This window comes from Tachysurus vachellii, chromosome 26, assembly GCF_030014155.1.
Source record: "Tachysurus vachellii isolate PV-2020 chromosome 26, HZAU_Pvac_v1, whole genome shotgun sequence".
Lineage (NCBI taxonomy): Eukaryota > Metazoa > Chordata > Actinopteri > Siluriformes > Bagridae > Tachysurus > Tachysurus vachellii.
In genome coordinates, this window is record NC_083485.1 from 14,186,850 (window position 1) to 14,209,776 (window position 22,927).

General features: G+C 41.7%; 2 protein-coding genes across 2 annotated transcripts in view; one reads left to right on the forward strand and one right to left on the reverse strand.

Annotated features, from left to right (window-relative positions):
* The first annotated feature begins 5,115 nt into the window (after positions 1–5,115).
* Positions 5,116–8,768, forward strand: LOC132840845 (gamma-crystallin M2-like). The gene is made up of 3 exons (XM_060862885.1): positions 5,116–5,127; positions 7,346–7,594; positions 8,484–8,768. Exons 1-3 carry the CDS (start codon positions 5,116–5,118, stop codon positions 8,766–8,768), a joined length of 546 nt encoding a protein of 181 aa, XP_060718868.1.
* Positions 8,769–11,404: 2,636 nt separating this feature from the next.
* The window catches only part of mbd2 (methyl-CpG binding domain protein 2), a 33,314-nt gene continuing 21,791 nt past the window's right edge, over positions 11,405–22,927 (reverse strand). Inside the window, exons 6-7 of the mRNA XM_060862646.1 lie at positions 21,154–21,280; positions 11,405–11,954 (exon numbers count right to left, since the gene is read on the reverse strand). Coding sequence (XP_060718629.1) covers positions 21,166–21,280 — 115 coding nt within the window. The 3' untranslated portion in view covers positions 11,405–11,954; positions 21,154–21,165. The remainder of the gene's footprint in view (positions 11,955–21,153; positions 21,281–22,927) is intronic.

Genomic DNA, 22,927 nt, shown 5'->3' on the forward strand with positions numbered 1-22,927 from the left:
TATTAGTATATTAGTTATTTGAATCCAAAGTCATACTAGATTCCTCATAAATGCCCACCAGGCCACAATAAAAACCAGTGCTCGTTCCAGCAGTACACCAGTTCCAGGAGTAGCTTAAGGGCTCATTATAGGAACTTCTGGAGATTGCAACTAACAAGGGATCTCGTGAGCTGTCGCTTGGGTTGAACTTCCAGACCTCAAGACTTGAAACAATAATAAATCATTTTATATCCAGACAATGAATTGATTCTTGGTGTGCTTCAGGATCAGGAAGTTCACAAACACACGGACAAAACAATAGCTGATGGAATGAGCGTAATATTTCCCAAACCGAGCCGATTTCCAATCACAGGTGGAGCATTCTTGGACAACGTGTTAAGATCGCACTTGTTGACCTCAATCAGCCATTCACATTGTATTCATGATGCATGAAGGTTTTAATAAACCAGCACAGACTCTCATGGCATCACAATCATGTGGACTCCAACGAAACATTCCTGAAAATGCTTGAATAAAATCAACGACTTGTCGAGTCCAATTTACCGTCTCCCAAATGACAGGTGATATTTTTTTTCCTTCCCTGAGATGCTTAAGAGTAGGCATAAGCAAAAAAGATTAATGAAGAACATAAAATGCGGCGCAGCGAGTGATGATTGTCATTTGTCACTGCAGATGCGTTGATAGTCGAACGCTTGTTTTGGAAACGTGATCATACATCAGGCGTCACATTGGACAGTTTGGAAATTGCTCATGAATCACACGGCACACCTCCGAGTCACGGCTTCCCTCGACAATCAATACCCTCAACTCCCAACACCCGCTTCATATATTTACGAAATAAATAATAAATTCTGGTGATATGATTCATGTATTAATGAATTAAAACACGTCTAAAAGATTACATTCCCTTTATAATCAGGAAAGATGTTAAAAAAAAAATAAAGTAAAATGATTTTCAGAATCACTTCAGTTTTTTAACTAAATGACTCATATCACTAAGAAGAGTCACTCTGGGCTTCATTTGGAGATAAGTTCACTCGTACGTTTTTCTATAACAACTATAATTAAAGAGTTTTTTTTCCTGTTATACCGCAGCAATTACAGACAGTTTTTATCCATTTGTAGTTACAATGAATTTTAGAAACAAGTTCCTGTTAAGACTGAACGAAGAGTCGTTAACTCACCAGATTCTCTTTCAGTTTCCTTCAGCTTCAGTTTCAGTTAATAAGACAAACAAAGCATTGTTCATGCTACAAATTGCTAGTACTGACACTCCTTCCGGGGGGCACGGTGGCTTAGTGGTTAGCATGTTCGCCTCACACCTCCAGGGTTGGGGGTTTGATTCCCGCCTCCGCCTTGTGTGTGTGGAGTTTGCATGTTCTCCCCTTGACTCGGGGTTTCCTCCGGGTACTCCGGTTTCCTCCCCCGGTCCAAAGACATGCATCGTAGGTTGATTAGCATCTCTGGAAAAATTGTCCGTAGTGTGTGTGTGAGTGCGTGAGTAAATGAGAGTGTGTGTGTGTGCGCCCTGCGATGGGTTGGCACTCCGTCCAGGGTGTATCCTGCCTTGATGCCCGATAACGCCTGAGATAGGCACAGGCTCCCCGTGACCCGAGGTAGTTCGGATAAGCGGTAGAAGATGAATGAATGAATGAATGAATGAATGAATGAATGACACTCCTTCCAGAAATGCTAAACAAACAAGTCCAATAAAAACAAACCGAATATAAATCTGCAGCGGCACCATAAACACCACTGCTCTGCCTTTCTGACCAATCAGATTAGAGCGTCATAAAGAGTTTGTGGTGTAAAGTCCTTGAGGATATAAGAATTAGCTTGTGAGAAGCTGATCAAAGACATCTTAAGCTCAGGTCATTAAAGGTCATTTGTTTGAAGACTTAATCTTTAACAATTGTACTCGTTTTGAGAGAGTGAATGAAAGCGAAGGTTTTTTTTGTTTCAATTTGAAATCAATATGTCTAAATTCTCCTCGCAAAATTCCTCAGCCATTTGTTCTTCTTTACTGTTAATTACTTCCTCTCAGTCTCCTTGGAAACAGAGCGATCTCCCTCCTGACTTCCATTTGGCCCCGAAAAGGAGACGAGTGTGCAATCCAAATGATCCATGGCCATGTTAAAGAGGCCACAAAAGAGCTCGATACATGGCCCTTCCTGACCCCGAGTCCCCTCCGCCCTCCTCCCTCCTCCATGAGCGATTGCCTTCCCTGCCTCAGCCGCTGCTGGTCAATTTGATGAGAATAAAAGTAAAATGGGGAAAGAAAAAAAAAAAAGCATTCCCTGCCTCCATGCCAGACCAGGCCAATGATCGTCCTTGATTTATACGAGCAGGAAGCTCATTTAGGCGCGTGGCAGGATGCTTTATGGAGGCTTCTGAGCACTATTGTAAAAGTGTAGAGGGCAAACAAGAAGGTGGGATGAGATACAGCATACGGAAGAGTGTTCCGGCCAGAACCAGGTCTGTGTACCGTCATCTTGAAAGTCTTCAGAACAAGATATAAGCGATACATCAGTGTTTGAAGATGATCTTCCCACAGACCACAGAGCATGAGATACACGGGTATAGAAATTGTGCCCCGGGGGCAGTTCAAGCCTCTAATGAAACATCCTGTCATTAGAGTGCAGATTAAAGTGCACTTTTAATCACTGGGCTTTAATTATGTACGAAGGGATGCGGCTGCATGTTAAAGGTCGTACGGGTGATACTACAACCGAGCCTGCGTAAGAGTTTAAAAAACATATAGAGGAAACATGAGTTATTTATTCAAACCGTTCCTTAAGAAACAAGGTCATTTTTTTTTTACAAGGTTTCTATGCTGACAAGGCTTAGAGGTTTGAGATTTGAAGCAGAGAATTAGCAAACACACAACATTCCAGAGCCTCTAGGATTTTGTGGAGGTTTTTTTTCCCTGAACATTCGGCCCATTTTAAAAAACTGGCCACAAAAGCTCCTCCTTTGGCAGTTTGCGTTATTTTGTGTTCCTGAGTTTGCGAAATCATGTAATCCTTTAAAATAAAGTTGTTTCTTCTTCCCATGCTCAGCAGGAAATTTGGATTATGCCACTTCTGCCCCTTTTCCACCAAAAAGAACCGGGTGCTGGTTCAGAGCTAGCGCTGGTGCTGGTTCAAAGTTGGTTCCACTGGTGAACCTTCTAAGAACCGGTTTGTCTTACCACCGGCTAGAGAGCATCACAGAGCCGAGTCTGACGTCACTGTATACGTGTCATGTTACACAGCAACGTTAGCGCAGCAGCGACAAACACAAACACATCAAAAATGGCGGATGTTGCTTTACTGTTAATGCTCATGGCTTTGTGAACCTACATTAACACCCAAACGCGGCGAATCCAACGTGTACGTGCAGCTCCATGTAATCTGTACAAACGGAGGTTGTTATCGAGAAAGTACATAACGTTATTTTATCATTAACACAGAAAAAAGTTAGCCTTAGCATGTAGCTAACTACTATCATGTGTGCTGATAATGTATCATATTGCGGTAAAGTAAAAGTGTATTAAACATTAGTATACTTAAGGTACATTACCAAATGCGCTAACAGTAGCCCCGCCCACAGCCCCGCCCACAGCCCCTAACACAAGCGGTTCTTAAGTCTAGACCAGGAACGTTTTGGTGCTACTTAAGAACCACTTTTCCTGGTTCAGAGCCGGTGCTTTGGCTGTCGAAAAAGAAAGAACTGGTTCTAAATCAGGTTCCGAACCAGCACTCAAACTGCCTCGGTGGAAAAGGGGCATTCCTGTTGAAGATCTCGACCTCACACTTGACCTTCACACGTGGGCACAAAAAAGTATACGATTTTTATGAACTGTAATGATTATGATTTGATCATTATAGTGAGCCAGGGCAGATAAAATGATGTAGTGCTGTAGATATTGTAGGTTGGATTAATATTTTATGCTACACAGATGAAATGTGCATATAGGATGTTATAAAGCACACCTTTACCACCTTTACTTGTGTGTTGTGTATTATTCCTAAGTATCTATTAATCATCTCATTCATTCATGGTACTCATTAATATTAATTAGATCGGAAATTATTTATTAGCTTCCAAATAGCCTTTTCAACGAAGGGGAAAGTATTATACGTGTCAATATAATCAAACGTCTCGGGCTTTTGTAACATATAAATGCTAAAACGTTCAGTTTAGTTTCATAAAATCATGAAATCTCTCAAATGGTTGCTATCGTATCGTATGGTTGCTGTGTTTTTGGTGATATATTTAAAGCTAAAACTAGAGTGTTAAGAAAATGAAGAAAATAAATAAAAAATAGATTTGTAAAGTCGACGCGACAAACTTTGATGTTGGCTTTGACGAGGCAAGTATTCGCAAAGGCCGGTGCTTTTTGGAGGCGAGTGGACATAAGTGTCAGTGTTACTTTTAGAGGCAAGTGGACAGAAAGATAGGGTGCTAAAACATTTGGAGGCAAGTGGAGACGAGCATGTGACGTCATCCGAATACTCCTGAGGAAGTTCTTCTCATTGGGCTGAGTGTTTTGATATGTCACATGCCAATGTTGTGCAAAATTTTTTATTTTCACGTGACATCACGAGACGTCACATGATGTCATCAGAATACATGTGAGGAAATTCCCCTCATTGTTCTGAGTGTTTTGATATGTCACATGTCGATGTTGTAAAAAGTTTTTTGATTTTGCATATTTTGGAGGCGGGGCTGCGGGACAACCGAAAGGCCAATCGGTACATCAATATAAACCTTTGTTCAGAGTATCACCCTAAAGGAGCTGGCCGAGTTTGGTGTAGATAGTTCGAAAGCTTGCCGAGTTATAAACCTCCAAAGTTTATAATGGGAGTCTATGGGAAAAAAGGCCACTTTGAGACCCAGTACTGGAAGTACCGGTACTCGGATCACTTAGAAAAGTAATAGCAACAAACTTCAGACCAGCGTCTACAACATATCCGAATTTGGTGCATGTGGCTCGAAAGCCCAAGGCCGCATTAAATTTTATAAATTTTTGTCTAAGCTGAAATAGGAAAACAGAATGTTGGCTTCTACAAAGCGACATAACAAGGGGGAAAAAACAAACACATGGCATCCTGAGATTATGGAAAGCTTTGAATGTACGGAAAAGTTTGTTTGACTCTTTAACGAATTTCTCTCAACTCTTTTTACCTCACACTAACTACAGAGCTGCGTTTAATACATCATCCCAAACCACGTGTTAGTGTAAAACAGTGTGCAGAAAACAGGAAGTTTAAGAACTGGAACAGCCTGATATTTATAATGGACTGTATTTTAAATAGCCACCATATGCCAATCACAACAAAGTATTCAAATAGCTCCTACGATATGTTCTAATTTCAGCCAATCGAAACGAAGCATTTCGATTCCTCTCTGCATGCAGAATAAAATATCTATGTTTTTTTATCAATGCACCACAAAGGTGTACAAACTTTTGCACTCAGCTTGCTAAATGACTCAAATAAGGAACAAGCTATTTTTAGACTGATTTGGCTGTAGTACTGGTGTGTTGTCAGCCTGCATCAAACAAACACACACACACACACACACACACACACACACACACACACACAAAGCTGTAGATGAAATCTGATTCACCGCCTGCAAAATAATAGATGCATTAACTAAGCAGATTTAATTAGGATTACTGTTTTGTTGTTGTTTTTAAGAATCAGCTAAAACACACTTGATAGATACGTTTCTGTCTGAGATCTGTGAGTAATAAAATGAACTGGTAAAGTGTTCCAGTCATCATTATTTTCAGTATTTTCACGACTTAAGTCGTGGCCTAATGGTTAGAGAGTTTGACTCCTAACCCTAAGGTTGTGGGTTCGTGACTCGGGCCAGCAATACCACGACTGAGGTGCCCTTGAGCAAGGCACCGAACCCCCCAACTGCTCCCCGCAGCATACAGTAAATGGCTGCCCACTGCTCTGGGTGTGTGTTCACGGTGTGTGTGTGTTCACTGCTGTGTGTGTGCACTTTGGATGGGTTAAATGCAGAGAACGAATTCGGGGTATGAGTATGGGTCACCGTACTTAGCCGTATGTCACGTCACTTTATATTAGTTGGGGGGAAAAATTACAGCCAAAATGATTAACTTGGATACGCTAATCTCTGAGCTAAAGTCCTGACTGGTAACCGTTTGGTTGTTAAGTCAAGATTTATTCACAAACCAGCTCTACATAGCCAGAGTATTAATGACATTTGTTTAAAATGTACAGTTTGGAACTGTGGGGGAACACGGTGGCTTAGTGGTTAGCACGTTCGCCTCACACCTTTCAGGGTTGTTGGTTTGATTCCCGCCTCCGCCTTTTGTGTGTCTGGAGTTTGCATGTTCTCCCCGTGCCTCGGGGGTTTCCTCCGGGTACTCCGGTTTCCTCCCCCGGTCCAAAGACATGCATGGTAGGTTGATTGGCATCTCTGGAAAATTGTCCGTAGTGTGTGATTGCGTGAGTGAATGAGAGTGTGTGTGTGTGCCCTGTGATGGGTTGGCACTCCATACAGGGTGTATCCTGCCTTGATGCCCGATGACGCCTGAGATAGGCACAGGCTCCCCGTGACCCGAGGTAGTTCAGATAAGCGGTAGAAAATGAGTGAGAGAGAGTTTGGAACTGTAATTGAATTGGACGCATCGTGTCAGCTGACATTTCTAGAAAGTATTTACGAATGTTTAGAATTACACCGTTAAAAATAAAGCTCTTGAACGGTTCTAATCTGGGTTTATGGAACCTTTCTATTGCAGATACCACTAAAGGAAGTTGTTTAGCAGGTAAAAGTCATATATTAAGTGAAAGAGTTTTAACAATCGATCCTGAAATGCTGCGGTGCCAGATCAGGTGTAATGATGTATTTGGCCCTCGTAGTGCTGCCAAATCGCTCATTCAGCCTGACATCATGACAAAAAAAAGCATTCAACTGAGCACAGCTATTCATCCTGAAAATGACAAACCCAGTATAGTGCACACACACAGGAAAAAATAAATAAATATATAAATAAAACGCTCCGATGTATTGTCTTGCATCTATTCAAAAGCCATGTGGAAGCTGAATCACATGGAATTGTAATAAAAGCCATTCTCTGTGCTATGTTGCTTGCTCAGGGGGTTATAACAATGAGGTGTTTGGTCTGATTTTAGGGTCAGTCAGATATAAATACGAGGGTTTAATGATGGAAGAGTGCGCGTCCGTCACCAGTTGGCTACATCTACAACAAAGCCTCAAAATTGCCCAGTGCAACCATGAAGGTAAGAACCTAAGGGGGTTTTGAGATATCCATCTAGCATTAGGAAAGTTTTATGTCTTAAGTCTTGTTTTTTTTGTTCAGATTGTCTTCTACGAGGAGAGGAACTTCAAAGGTCGTTCCTATGAGTGCAGCAGCGACTGCGCCGACATGTCGTCCTACCTGAACCGCTGCTACTCGTGCAGGGTGGAGAGCGGCTGCTGGATGGTCTACGATCAGTCCAACTTCATGGGGAACCAATATTTCCTCAGAAGGGGCGATTACCCAGACTACATGAACATGTGGGGATGGGGCATGAACAACTGGATCAGATCCTGCCGCATGATCCCCATGGTAGGTTGATTCACATTACGAAGTCTTCCTTTGCAGACGGTGAGGAAAGTGAACTTTCTTTATGTACATCACATATAATGAAACGTGACCGAAGACCGACTCAATATTCAAAGCAAATGATCGAGTTCTTCGTCATAAATATTTTTCTGTGCTGGGAAAAATCACAGCTTTATCTCTGACTGTTCCAAAGATGACGCTGGAGAATTTGTGCAGTTACAGCTAACTGTACACACAGCTAACTATAGAAACGCTAAGGTAATGGGTTTGGTGCGTTTATTTAACGTAGACCCGTGACTGATGTTGCAGACATTACTTCACTCAGAGGTGTGTTATTACTAGAGATCAAGATTTAAGAAATCAACAGTGTTGTGGTATAAACTGACTGACTAAATAAAAACAAACAGCCAATGATGCAATACGGAGCAACATCTACTTCGCTTAGCATGCTAGTACCTAATTCAGGACGACACACAGCTCGTGAACGAAACAAAAGGATGCTACAAAGCTTCAAATAATTGTTTTTTTAAATGCAAAAGATTTAGTTCAGGGATGTGTTTGTTCACCCTGAGGTTTGTTTAGTGTTCTGTTAGCAAGCTAATTTGCCAGAGTAAGCTAACGTCGTCATGCTGGCTGCTGCTAATAAACTGTGGTCTAAAACACATATCAAACCACACGGAGAGTCAAGTAATGAATATGAATAAACACAGAGGGCTGCGCAATGAATATTAATGTGTAGACATGAGAGCGGTGCCTGAGTAAACAGGCTGGAAGTTGGAGAGTCTGATAAGGACACATTACTGAAAATAGTAAGATTATACGCATAATCTTTAATACAACTGGCTGGATCAAAAATTGACCCTTCGATTCATCCTTTCTGCCTACAAATCAGTTCCGCGGCTCCTACAGGATGAGGATGTACGAGAGGGAGAACTTCATGGGCCAGACGATGGACGTGACTGACGACTGCGACTCCATCATGGATCGTTACCACTGGTCCAGCGGCTGCATGTCGTGTCACGTGATGGACGGCCATTGGCTCATGTACGAGTATCCTCACTACAAGGGCAGGATGTGGTACTTCAGACCCGGTGAGTACCGGAGCTTCAGGGAGATGATGGGAAGCAGCAGTACGAGGTTCATGAGCATGAGGCGCATCTTGGATTCCTGGTATTAAAAAAAATATAAACATGTGATCTGAAATTGGATTTCAAAATGAGCCACTTATAAATAAAGACTTATAAAACTTACCATATTGTTTTATGTGGGTTTTTTCTTTCAGAGGGTCAAAATAGAAAAATGTACACCGTTTAGTTTCACAGGAATGCTTTAATTGGCTGTTTGAGTAAAATTGAAATCAATGAAAGTGAAACAAGAGCCATTCAAACATATCAGATGAAATCTTGACCAAAGTTCCCAAGCTGACAGCGGCACTAAGGTCATTTCTTTATACTGAGTCATTTTATACCAAGTCGCATTCTGGTGCTAAAAAACTAATAAAAACATAATTTTATGACTCTGTTGAGCTCAATTATGCCGCAATCTGTGTAGTAATGCCCATAAAGTCGTGACGCTCGGCTTTAAAGCAACGCTCACGCTTTTTCCTCTTAACGTTTCAGCAAAGGAGTCGTTTCCTTTTCATTTCCGAATAGCTTGTAGACACAAAGTTTTATTTCTGTCCTTTTATCACTTTCATCAAGTATTTGTCAAATTTTATAAATCATTGCTGGGAAATGTATTAAGGTCTTGTGTGTAAAAAAAAACATAATCCATAAAGAGATATTTAAGCCATATTCTTTAAAAAAAAAAATAAAAAATCTGACTGTCATTTTAGGAAGTGTAATTATCTCCTTCGTGCCAGAGCTGGTACAGTATTTGAAGCTTTTCGCACTTAATACACAGCTTTTGTAGCCCATGTGTCAGCTGGATAGACGATTTCCATATCCACATCCATCCGTTTTCTGAAGCTTATCACACACAGGGTCACAGAGAACATGGAATCTCGAGGGTGACTCGAGGCACAATGTGAGGTGCCAGTCCATCACAGGGCACAAATTGGACACACACACACAATATGGACAATATAAAAATGCCATTCAACCTACAACGCATATCTTTGGACTGGAGAGGAAACGGGAGAACCTGGAGGCAACCCCCAGAGCACGGCGAGAACATGCAAACTCCACACACAGGGCGGAGTCAGGAATCAAGCCCCTGTCCCTGGAAGTGACCACTAATCCACTTAGTTGTAACCATTAATTCTGTGGGTCACTCACAAAACAATCATGTACCTAAGCCCAGGATCAAACTCTCACACTCCGACGTGCCTTATTTCAGCATCAAATTCTCACAAATGTGTTCTAAATACAAACAAATAAAAAATTATGTCATAATTCACGCACGTGACGAAACAAACACGTCGAGGATCCGCTGCAGATCACAAACTCCCTCGGAGCCAGAGGTCTTCCCATTACCGACTAATAAGAAGCGCAGAGTCCGAGCCGACAGTACAGTTCGCTGACTCGTCCGATTTCTTGCGATGCTGGAGAAGTGCGCGTCATTGGAGTTAGCCAGGCCACTAATCAGATACGACATCCGATAACACGCCGTAATTAGAAGCTCTGAAGTCATTTCATGCTGTGAAACCTGAGATCATTTACAAAAACACAGGCTGCCAGAAGAGCAGCAGAGATAGAGAGGGCATTTGAACCATTTCGAACCATTAAAATGCCTCTTTTGTACACGCAATTACAAATAATGAGCCAGATATCACAGAAATTGGTCATTTTGTTTATGGGTGGAAAATGTCACATGACTGTTTTCCATCCTGTTAGGGTCATTATTGAGTTTTAATGATGCAGACACATGGCCTACTCCAGCTGATGCATTAAACCAAGTCACATGCATCTTTTTGGAAATTTCGAATATTAAGCTCTGAACAAGAGAAGCAAATAACTTCAGAGTCCAAAAAATTATGCAAAACATGGCCATTATAAGATGCAAATGGATTCTCTGGCCATTTTGTAAGCAAGCCTGAGCCAACGAAAGGGACGGAGGGGGAGAAAATTCCCATAGACCGATATTATCTTGGCAACACGAGACCATTAACGCATGCTAATGACGGCACACGGAAGCCCCGTGGAACCTGCAGCAGCCGTAATGGAAAGATCATAAGCCATCCATGTGCCACAAATGACACACCACTTCCAGGAAAACTGATGCTTTAAAGCACAATTGCAATCGAATTTTTTTTTTTTTTTTTTTTTGAATGGTCTCGTTTCCTGATTTATGTAAACGGGGTCCAATTTGTTAACTTTAAATAAATTAGCAAATACATACATACATAAACTTTAAAACGTAAAAAAAAAAATAAGTCCAATAGAAAAAAAAAAATATTTGATATAAAATGCAAACTTTAAAAATAAATACAAACAAATAAATATGTATGTATTTAATATAAAAAAATAGAATAACAAATTGAAAAAAAATAAAATATATATATTTTTTTAATAAATAAATAATAAATATTTAAATAATAAATACATAGTACATAAAAATGGAACAGTTTTAAATAAAACGAAACAAATCTAAAATGTACTTACAATAAATCCAGTCATAAATATACAAAATCTTTTAAATGAAAACATTTTGAAATAAATAAACAAATAATTTGCCACAAAATATTCATCGCTATGATGAGGATCATTTTTAAAGCAGTGTCTTGTTCAGAAAAAATGTTGCTTCCCCTCAAGACTCAGGAGCTTCAGCTCCTTAACTGAGCACTTGAAATAAAAAGAAAAATGACAGCACAGATGTGAACATTATTATTTATTTATTCTATTATGATGCACAAAATGTACAGGTATTTTTTTTTTATTCCAAGGTATAAAATTATTTCTCTTAAATAAGCGAGGTCTCATTAATAGTTATGTAAATGCATTATTTATTACAAACCCTGAAAAAAGATCGAATCCCTTCGTCAAGTGTCAGAGACCGGGGGGAAAAAAGTTAGCAATACAAATCCAGCAGATTGCAACCTGACTAAGTTTTTTTTTTTTTTTTTCAGAAGTATTGCTCACTGAGTTCCTGTAGAAAAAAAAAGTTTGTTTGTTTTGCACAAAAAAATAATTCTGATTCATATAGATATGTACACAAAAATATATGCTCTAGATTTAAAAAAAAAAAAAAAAAAAAAAGGAAAGAAAAGGAAATAAAAAGGAACGGTCTTGGTCGAAAGCTGTCCGTGAGTCTGTAAAGTGTGCTTGGGTCTGCGGGACGGGTCCCGGCGCAGAATTATGACATCATCTCTGAGGGAAGGGGTCGTCAATGGAGGGTCGTCACCGCCTGGATTCAGTGCGTTCTTCTGTGAAGAAGAAAAGATGTGATTCGGTGTGTGAGATCACCTCAGATTGATCAGACAGATACATTTAAACTAAGGGATTAAATATTAAGGAGTGAATTTTGAAAGAGGCCAAAAAAAGAGTTTGCTCCTGATTCGTGTCCATGTGGATCACCGAACGTCTTCGTCACGTCTCTCTCGCTCCACAGTGGTGTTAATATGAAGCTCATGTGAAAGTAGGCACTCAGGACTTTAAGAATTTGTAGTGCTTTATAAGCAATTCTGTTTTTTTTTTCTAGAATTCTAGGGTCAATAAACGAAAAAGTTCTAATAAATCAAAAACGATTATTTTCTTTTCCACACAAATGTTTGTATCTTCAGAGTAAATGTTGGTATCGAACTCGTTTCTGCTCTGAGACGCAAAGATTAAAAACTTTTTTTTTCACATGGAAAAGCAAATAATATTCAATCTTATTCAGTATTGTTTGCATTTACACATGAAAAAAAAAATTCTTTTCATTTCTAATTGTCTCATTAATGAAGTTCAACAACGCCGATATGAAGCAACAGTAAGAAATCTGTTTTGTAAGAAATCTCAGAGCTCTGATATCAAAAGATGCGACTGTAAGTGTTGCAGATAAGCGATGATTAAAATGTGACCAGATCTTGATCAGTAGTTTCAGTGTCTTTAGTTTTCTGAGCTTCCAGGGCTTTACATCACGCTCTTCAAACCAGCGCAGGACGTTAACCGAGCGAGGTCGGTGTGGCGAAGGGAGTCAGACGAGAAGCAATGTTGAGGAAAATGTTGTATTCGAATGGCAGTGCAAATGGGAGTTTTAAAATAAATAAATAAACAAACAAATAAACAAACAAATAAATAAATAAATAAATAAATAAACCAACCCCTCAGGATCAGGAGTAATCAATAAGAGGACTGCAGGAGGCTCGGGGAAACATGAAAGGGAGCAAGAGAAGGTGATGGAGATCCGCAGAGATGGTGAGGGATTGCTGTGTGTGTGTGTGTGTGTGTGTGTGTGTGTGTGTGTGTGTGTGTGTGTGTGTGTGTGTGTGTGTGTGTGTGTGTGTGCTGCTGAAGGGCATGGACACTCCAAAACATGCTCCAAAGACACAAAATACATCTGAACTCCGACTTCCGGTGTAATTCTAGTCAATGCCAGGACACACTGTTTGACTCCACATTACTGCATTAGCACCTTTTCCAGTCACTCCCCCCCCCCATAACACCCCCCTCCCTCCAATAACCCGCTCTGAAAAATAAAAAGGGTTCGAATCAATCTAAGATTTCTACGCGTGTAATTTACGTCTCCATTAACAGATGCTTTTTACTTAGGATAAGATTTTTTTTTATTTGGGGGGGGGAAAAAAAAAAACATTGGTAATTAACACTAACTGCCCTACAACTTAAGAGTGTGCCTGCAGCGCAAGCATTAATTATCCACACTTATCGGCAAAGCGCCGTGCTGAAAGACGGAGCAGAAAAGGGAGGCTTCGTGAATGAAATATTAACAAACGCGGTTCTTTTAACAAACGTCTGGGCCGCAAGAAGGAAGCCTGAGTTCAGAAAGAAGAGACTCTGTGATGGAAGGTGGGATCATAAATAAGCAGGAAATGAGGATTTGTCTGTTTTAGGAGCGTTGAGCGATCTGTGCTGGGATTAAATCAGAGCTGGCTCTTGCTTTCGGCAATAAGAACGCTTCGTTTAGGAGCCACGGGAATGTTTTCCTTTTTTTTTTCCCCTCACAAAAGCTGCACTGTGGTCTAAAAGAAAAAAGAAAAAAAATGTGCACCTGGAACATTCGGTGAAACAAAAAAAGATGGTAGAGGAGGGAAAAAAAAAAGAAAAAAAAACACTGCTGAAGCTACAGGATACAGGACTACTGGTTGCCATAGCGATAACGTTTAACGCTAGGCGGAACAACTAGCATTCCAAAAATCAGTAGCTACAACAATACGTACACAGTGAGACATTTACAATAATGCCAAGAACTGAGGTGGAGGAGAATCAAACACACACACACACACACACACACACACACACACACATACAAGGACCAAGAAAGGCTTGAACAGTCTGTGATTGAAGGCCAATAAGCTGTTAGTGTTTTTTCCTGCTACAAACCTTTAAGAGCAGCACCTGCATCATTAATTCACATTTGCACGCAGCGTATCGATCCTTAAACCGCAAATCTAATAAAGCATCTCTCACAGAGCTGCCGGGGTTACGCCTGGATTCCAGTTTTACACGCGAGCTATTTCCTGGAGCGGGATGCAATGAGCCGTACGTCTAACACCGAGCATCGTCGCCGAAATCACACACACCTATTTCATTTCAATCTCAACCAAGGCCCTTGTCATAAGGGGCAAAATAAATAAATGAACAAAAATAAAAGGCTACAGGTTGTGAAACATTAGGCACCTAATGATCAATACAGAGTGGGATGATACTAATTTAATGCCAGATAAAATTTCAGAGCCATGGAGACAAAAGACTGAGATGGAAAGGAAGTAGGAGTTTTGTTGTTGTTGTTGTTGTTGTTGTCGTCGTCGGTTCCTCTCACTCACTCATTTTCTACCGCTTATCAGAACTACCTCGGGTCACGGGGAGCCTGTGCCTATCTCAGGCGTCATCAGGCATCAAGGCAGAATACACCCTGGATGGAGTGCCAACCCATCTCAGGGCACACACACACTCTCATTCACTCACGCAATCACACACTACGGACAATTTTCCAGAGATGCCAATCAACCTACCATGCATGTCTTTGGACCGGGGGAGGAAACCGGAGTACCCGGAGGAAACCCCCAAGGCACCGGGAGAACATGCAAACTCCACACACACAAGGTGGAGGCGGGAATCGAACCCCCAACCCTGGAGGTGTGAGGCGAACGTGCTAACCACTAAGCCACCGTGCCCCCGTTGTTGTCGGTTCCTGCTCTACAAAATTAGAAGGATTCTGCCATTTTTGTCCACACAGGATGCTCAGGTATTTGTTCCTCTGCAAATGAACCAAAATGCAGCTGCACGGCTTGTTTTCAACCTGCCTAAGTTCTCACACATCACCACGCTGCTGCGATCCCTCCACTGGCTTCCGGTAGCTGCACGCATCAGATTCAAAACTGATGCTGGCCTACAAAGCCAAAAACGGACCAACTACCTCTTACCTCAAAGCCCTCATCACTCCTCACTCTGCATCTCGCACCCTCCGATCTACCAGCACTGCTCCACTGGTTCCACCATCTCTCAGGGTAAGAGGCAAGTACACAACAAGACTCTTTTCTGTTCTGGCACCAAGGTGGTGGAATGAACTTCCCCTAGAGGTCCGGACAGCTGAGTCACTGGCTATTCTCAAAAGACGGTCGAAGACCTGCTTATTCATGAAACACTTCAACTAGCACTTCTTTCCTTGTTTGTTGCGTATATGTTTATTAAAAAAAAAAAACTTAAACAATGTTTAAGACTCATGGTATCTTAAGTATGTACCCTAGTGACCCAGAGTTAATGTACCCAATGATAGAGACTTAAGCACTTCTGTACGTCGCTCTGGATAAGAGCGTGTGCCAAATGCTGTGAATGTAAATGTAACTGTTGTTGTTGGATCAACACAGTGATTAGAATCATTCTTCTCCTTTTTTCTAGAAGTATAATGATGCCAGAGTAAAGTTAATGGTTCATTCATAATTAATAATGCATTAGAACATATCCTAAACATTAAAGGGATTTTGCTGCACTTATAAACACTACGCAGGAAAACAAGAGGACGACGACGACCCCCTGATTTGTACCTACTGTAAAAGCACAAAGCACACTCACTTATTCCGCACACATTTCTGATTTTGCTCACTTTTAGCCTTTAAATATTTAACGTCTGAGAGCCGCAACGTAACGAGGCGATGGCCAAGAAAAAAGTCCTGCCATGGATTCTCTTGGAACTAAAATATCCATATCTCTTTGATTATGAGAAATTGCTGTGTTTTGGGTTTCGTCCCCTTTGTTTCTGCCCCCTGATCATTTGGGAAAAAACACCGGCACCAGCGTTGGTCCTGTGTGTGTGTGTGTGTGTGTGTGTGTGTGTGTGTGTGTGTGTGTGTGTATATCAGCATTAAGGAGTGCTCCATCACATCAGCATTCCTGTGTGTGTGTGTGTGTGTGTGTGTGTGTGTGTGTGTGTGTGTGTGTGTGTACGCTAATATAGAGATCCAGAAAAAACCCACACCAGCCCCATTCGGAGGTAATTGCAGCTCTGCCTTTTTGTCTATTATACACGATAATCAAATCTACCCCCTATTTATGGATGTTAGCGTAACACAGGGCCGGAGGGAGAGAGGAGAAGAGCGACATGTGGAAGACACAGATAGGCAGCCACCATCATCTGTCCCCGACCTGCACTGACAGCGTTCATAATCCCACCCCATTGTGATTAGCTCCGACGCCAGATTAGAAATGCGAATCAGATAATTACTGTCCTCTTCACTATCTTTCCAATTCACTGTGCAATTTCGCTCTTTCTTTCCCCTCTCCTGATTGTCGCTACAGCAGATGGGCATGTATGATGGTGTTTTCTGGAAGCACTCGTACTTTGGAAGGAAACGTGCCATGCTTTGGATTTGTCATTGTGTGAATGGGGGTGAAAAAAAAAATCATTGTGCCAGGAGCAGAGGAGGTTTATAGGTAAGTGGCAAACCTCTGAGGGCCTGGTCTGGACTACAAGTGCTCAGTAAATCCAGCTGGGTCACACTGCTGTAACTACGACACCAAGGGGGATCATAAAACCTGTCAAATCCACTACAGATTTCAGCACTTTAAAGCCTCTAAAGAATTAATTGGCATAAGATATCCACAAAGTGAATTCTCAGTGATTGCTTTTCGTGTTTGTGTTTGTCAGGACCAGTACAGGAGACGCTGCCTCTAGGTGAGTCATTACCAGTAAAGAGACATTGCCTCTAGATGAGTAAGTACCAGTAAAGGAGACGTGTTCTCTAGGGGAGTTAGTACCAGTAAAGGAGGCATGGCCCTATGTGAGTCAGTGCAAGTGAAGGGGGCGTGGCCCTTAGGTGAGTCAGTACCAATGAAAGAGGCGTGTCCTCTAGGGGAGTTAGTACCAGTAAAGAAGGCGTGGCCTCTAAGTGAATCAGTACCAGTGAAGGAGGCATGGCCTTTAGGGAAGTCAGTGCAAGTTAAGGGGGCGTGGCCCTTAGGTGAGCCAGTACCAATGAAAGAGGCGTGTCCTCTAGGGGAATTAGTACCAGTGAAAGGTCAGATGTGTCAATCAGTATAGTGAGAAGGTGTGGCCTCTGTGTCATTCAGTATAGTGAGGAGGTGTGGCCTCTATGTCAATCAGTCTATAGAAAAGGTGTGGTCTCTAGGTCAATCAGTCTAGTGAAGAGGTGTGGCCTCTGTGTCAGTAAGTACGATAAAGGAGGTGTGGCCGCTGTGTCAGTAAGTGTGATAAAGGAGGTGTGGCTGCTGTGTCAGTAAGTACGATAAAGGAGGTGTGGCTGCTGTGTCAGTAAGTACGATAAAGGAGGTGTGGCCGCTGTGTCAGTAAGTACGATAAAGGAGGTGTGGCCTCTGTCAGTAAGTATGATAAAGGAGGTGTGGCCTCTGTGTCAGTAAGTATGATAAAGGAGGTGTGGCCTCTGTGTCAGTAAGTATGATAAAGGAGGTGTGGCCTCTGTGTCAGTAAGTATGATAAAGGAGGTGTGGCCTCTGTGTCAGTAAGTATGATAAAGGAGGTGTGGCCTCTGTGTCAGTAAGTATGATAAAGGAGGTGTGGCCTCTGTGTCAGTAAGTATGATAAAGGAGGTGTGGCCTCTGTGTCAGTAAGTATGATAAAGGAGGTGTGGCCTCTGTGTCAGTAAGTATGATAAAGGAGGTGTGGCCTCTGTGTCAGTAAGTATGATAAAGGAGGTGTGGCCTCTGTGTCAGTAAGTATGATAAAGGAGGTGTGGCCTCTGTGTCAGTAAGTATGATAAAGGAGGTGTGGCCTCTGTGTCAGTAAGTATGATAAAGGAGGTGTGGCCTCTGTGTCAGTAAGTATGATAAAGGAGGTGTGGCCTCAGTGTCAGTAAGTATGATAAAGGAGGTGTGGCCTCTGTGTCAGTAAGTATGATAAAGGAGGTGTGGCCTCTGTGTCAGTAAGTATGATCAAGGAGGTGTGGCCTCTGTGTCAGTAAGTATGATAAAGGAGGTGTGGCCTCTGTGTCAGTAAGTATGATAAAGGAGGTGTGGCCTCTGTGTCAGTAAGTATGATCAAGGAGGTGTGGCCTCTGTGTCAGTAAGTATGATCAAGGAGGTGTGGCCTCTGTGTCAGTAAGTATGATAAAGGAGGTGTGGCCTCTGTGTCAGTAAGTATGATAAAGGAGGTGTGGCCTCTGTGTCAGTAAGTACGATAAAGGAGGTGTGGCCTCTGTGTCAGTAAGTACGATAAAGGAGGCGTGGCCTCTGTGTCAGTAAGTATGATAAAGGAGGCGTGGCCGTTTCATCATTTATGACATTAATCTTTTGTATTAAACATTTTGCACTGCACTAAAGAGGCTGTTCTAAGTAGTGTGTTCATATAATCATATAGTAAACAGAAATAAATGCCCCATTATACCCCCTGTAAGTAGTCTGAGTTGAGTTTAAGAAAAAATCTTTACAAGTAGAAAAAAATTCTTCATTCAAATCAAAGAAAAGATCAGCATTTACAAAACAAGTAGCGACAGATTTAATGGATTTTCTCCCTGTGCTTTATACGCTGTAATTTGTATTCAAATTGTGGCTTGTGATTGCAAACCGCCAGCCGTATTCAGCCCTCTAAACAGGGGGCAGCTGACCCCACACGGGGGTCAAAGTCTGAATAAACAAATGAAATCCTGCTGACAGCTAAACACACCATCGTGTCACGTGCGCATGCTGGCTTTGATGAAAACACAAAACGATAAACAGCTTGGATAGACATTAACCAACACTTGTGTTAAAAACAGATCCTTCCTGAACCAACGGATACAAGACGGTGAAAATGAATTCTTGGGGAAGAAAAAAAAAAAAAAACGTTAAAGTCAATGCGGCATCAGGTGACAGACGCTCCACATCAGCATTCAAAAGGAACCAGAGGGCCTTTTTTTAATAGCTACTATAATGCATTCTCAAAATGGAGGAGTACTCAGGCATACGAGATGTGGCACGGTTGAACTCCCCTTGTGGGTCGGCGCTTACTGAAGAGCTACGGTTCCTGGGGAGGTGGGGCTGGAAAAATGAACTATTAATTTGCTTTAAAGATTCATTAGAGGGAGATGAAGAGGAAAGAAGAGAAGCACTGGGCCAAGGAGACAGTCGGAGAGCAGCTACGGTCGAACCCGGCTTCTAATGACCACCTGAATATTTCATGACCGTCTGCAGCTCAGGACTTCTCTGCGCCACCAAAAAGCCACTTGTCGAAATTAGCATCGACTCGCGACTCTCCTTCCTTCCGACCTACACGGCGCAGGAATCAAGTCAGAATCTGTTTTTTAGCACAGCGATCTCTTTTACACTTACAACCACTACAACACGGGGCAAATGCTAATGCTGAGCTCCTGTGAGGCTAAACTGCAATTTGTTGCAGCTTAGAATATTTAAAAAGGCGTTTGAACCACAAGCTCCACAGGACAAAACCTAAGCTGACACTGGCGGGTAAATATAGCTTTTGAAGTGGCCTTGAGTCATGCAATGTAATTTCAGAGAAAAGTAGGGCGGAAAGAAAAAAAGTGTTACACAGCAGTGAGCAGGCCATATGCCAAAGCTAATGAGAGCCAGAACTCCAACTGCGCTAAGATCCATATTTACAGAATCACTAAACAGCTGATAAGCAGAGCTCGTTCTGCACACCGCTGCTCACAGCTGTATCACACAGTGGGCAAACAACAATGTGCTGCAACTGAGATATTTTAATTATTTTTTATTTTTTTTTTTTTTGGGAAATCATTCTGAAGTGGTTCAGAATGAACAAACAGAGTTCAGCAATAGACTAATAATTACACTGTGTCTTAATCTAGTGATGAGGGAAAAACGCATACGATTTTGATCCGATCCTGGAATAACTGGAAAAGTAAAGAACTGGATTTAGAAAAGATTTGTAAATGCCATCGAAAGACTGACAGCGATACGAACTAATGTTACTAAAGCTACAGAATATACATGAGTAAGAGTTGGGGTTTTTTTTGGTTTGTTTGTTTGTTTGTTTGTTTTTTTGCTAGAAGTGTTTACAAGACATTTATTCATTCATTCATTCATTCATCTTCTACCGCTTATCCGAAATACCTCGGGTCACGGGGAGCCTGTGCCTATCTCAGGCGTCATCGGGCATCAAGACAGGATACACCCTGGACGGAGTGCCAACCCATTTTACAAGGCATTTAGTTGAGACCAATCCCAAAAGGTTTCACTAATGTGAGTTGAATATTCATTGTGTAACGCAGGGGCGGTTCTAGACCTTCTTTAGGGTGGCTCCAGCCCCCTGTCTGTGATCTCAGCCACCCTAAAACTATAAGTAAAATTTTTACTTTCAAAAATAAAAAATAAAAATTATGTTAAAAAGCAGGGGTCACGGTGGCTTAGTGGTTAGAACGTTCGCCTCACACCTCCAGGGTTGGGGATTCGATTCCTGCCTCCACCTTGTGTGTGTGGAGTTTGCATGTTCTCCCCGTGCCTCGGGGGTTTCCTCCGGGTACTCCAGTTTCCTCCCCCGGGCCAAAGACATGCATGGTAGGTTCATTGGCATCTCTGGAAAAATTGTCCGTAGTGTGTGATTGCGTGAGTGAATGAGAGTGTGTGTGTGTGTGCCCTGCGATGGGTTGGCACTCCGTCCAGGGTGTATCCTGCCTTGATGCCCGATGACGCCTGAGATAGGCACAGGCTCCCTGTGACCCAAGGTAGTTCGGATAAGCGGTAGAAAATGAGTGAGAGAGAGAATACCGTAGGCAAGAAAAGGTAAATTATAGGTTTAAATCCGAATACAGATATTTACAGTGACAATGCTGATTACAAAGGAACGTGACAATAACTTCATTAGCAGATATAATAGCGCTTAATATAGTTGGACAACTTTCGATGCATTTTAACATGAAGTTATGAGAAACACCTTTTCATCAGGGCTGTCAGTCTTTTTTTTTCCCTCAATCGACAATTAGTGACAATCCTTTGAAACATCCTCTCTTATTTTTTCCCCCTACCCTCTCTCACCTGCTGGAGTCTCTACGCCGCTCTGCCTTCCACGTCTCTAGCAGATTCGGTGGCCCGCGCCAAACTGTCAGCCATCAGAGCCTCCTCCAGACTCCTCCTGGCCTGGTACACTTTCAGCTCCTGCTCCCTGAGGAGAGAGAAACACGGGGGATTAGGAAACAGACAGCAAGAAAGAGAAAGAAAAGGAGATAGAGCTAGACTTCAGAAGCCTGTACCCTGTCTACTGCTGTCTAACTGCTCTGTTGATTACGTCTGACCTCCTTTTACTACTCTCCATCACCCATCAGCGCTGCTGATCCTCCTGTTCACTCTCACCTCTCATCTCCTTCCCCATTACTCCTTCCTCCTGTCAATCAACTCCCTTCCCCCGTCCATGTCTGTGCCCCCATCCCCCCTCCGTTCCTTCTCATCCGGATTAACCCTGAGCTCTCGTTAGCGAGTCGCAACTTTAGCAGCCGTCTCGAGTGTAATTAGAGGTTAATGAAGGGAGATGCAAATAAAAACATGACGGTTTTTAAACTACGACAACCGCAATCCACTTTGAGAACACACAAATAAACACGTTTAATAATATAATAAGACGAAAAAACAGAAGAAAAAGAAGTAGAAGAAAGTCTTCCTGGTTATGCATATGACCTCAAGAACATGATCATGATTACTAATGAATTTCCACAGCAGGGACTCTTTAGGAAAACCACAGCGCTGTTGAATTCTCTATTCTGATTGGTCAGATACGGTAGATTACGGTGGTTTAGTGGTTAGCGTTTTTTACATCGCATCTCCAGATTTGGGGGTTTGATTCGATTTGAGTCCTCCCTGTGCTTTAAGGGTTTCCTCTGGGTTCTCTGGTTTCCTCCCCAGTCCAAAGGTAGGTTGACTAGCAGTTTGGAAGTTCATATGCTCGCCATATACATATTTGTTAATATGGTAAAGTTTTTAAATTAGAATCAGGTTTATTTGCCAAGTGTGTTGACACACACAAGGAATTTGGTTTCCAGCTGTTTGTGACTCTCAAAAGTACAGACATAAATAACACTATACTATACAAGACAAGACAATGCAGACGATGTGAGACATTATAGACAGTGAGAGTATTAAATATGAATACAGAATATATGACTGATCAGTTGTGTACATAAAAGTGTAAGAAGTGCATAGTAGTGCAAATAACAATATTGTGTAATATTATGCTTTTGTACAATATACAGCATCAGTAGTGTGTAACATACACACGGAAAAGGAGATGATAACATTTTTTGGAAGGAGTTCCATTAGCGTCACAATTTTAAGAGCCACAGTTAAATCTCTGCAGTTTCTCTCTAACATAACTAGGGTTGGGTATCAAAAGAAATTTTCCGGTTCCGATCCCGGTTCCAGTTCCGCCTTACGATTCCCGGTTCAGATTCCGATTCCATAATAAAAGAAACGTGAAAAATAATGCACAATACTTAAACAATTCCATTTGTGTTTATTAATCACTCTTTAAATATTTTAAACAGAACATTTCAATTCATAACAATTTAAATTTAAATAAATCCAACATCAAATTTAACATCCAGAATTACAACTTAGCAAAACAGTTAGCATTTTTTCCTGAAGAATAATGAACACGTCTGCTTTCTCTGGGAGAAGACGAGACCTTTAGTGGCTTATTGTATCTCCAGCTGTGGAGAAAACCCCCTCAGAGGGGGGAGATTTGCCTCATTGTTGTAGCTTTGGAAATGAATCCAAACTTTAGACTTTTTTTTAAGACATGTTTAACACAAAGCGTACC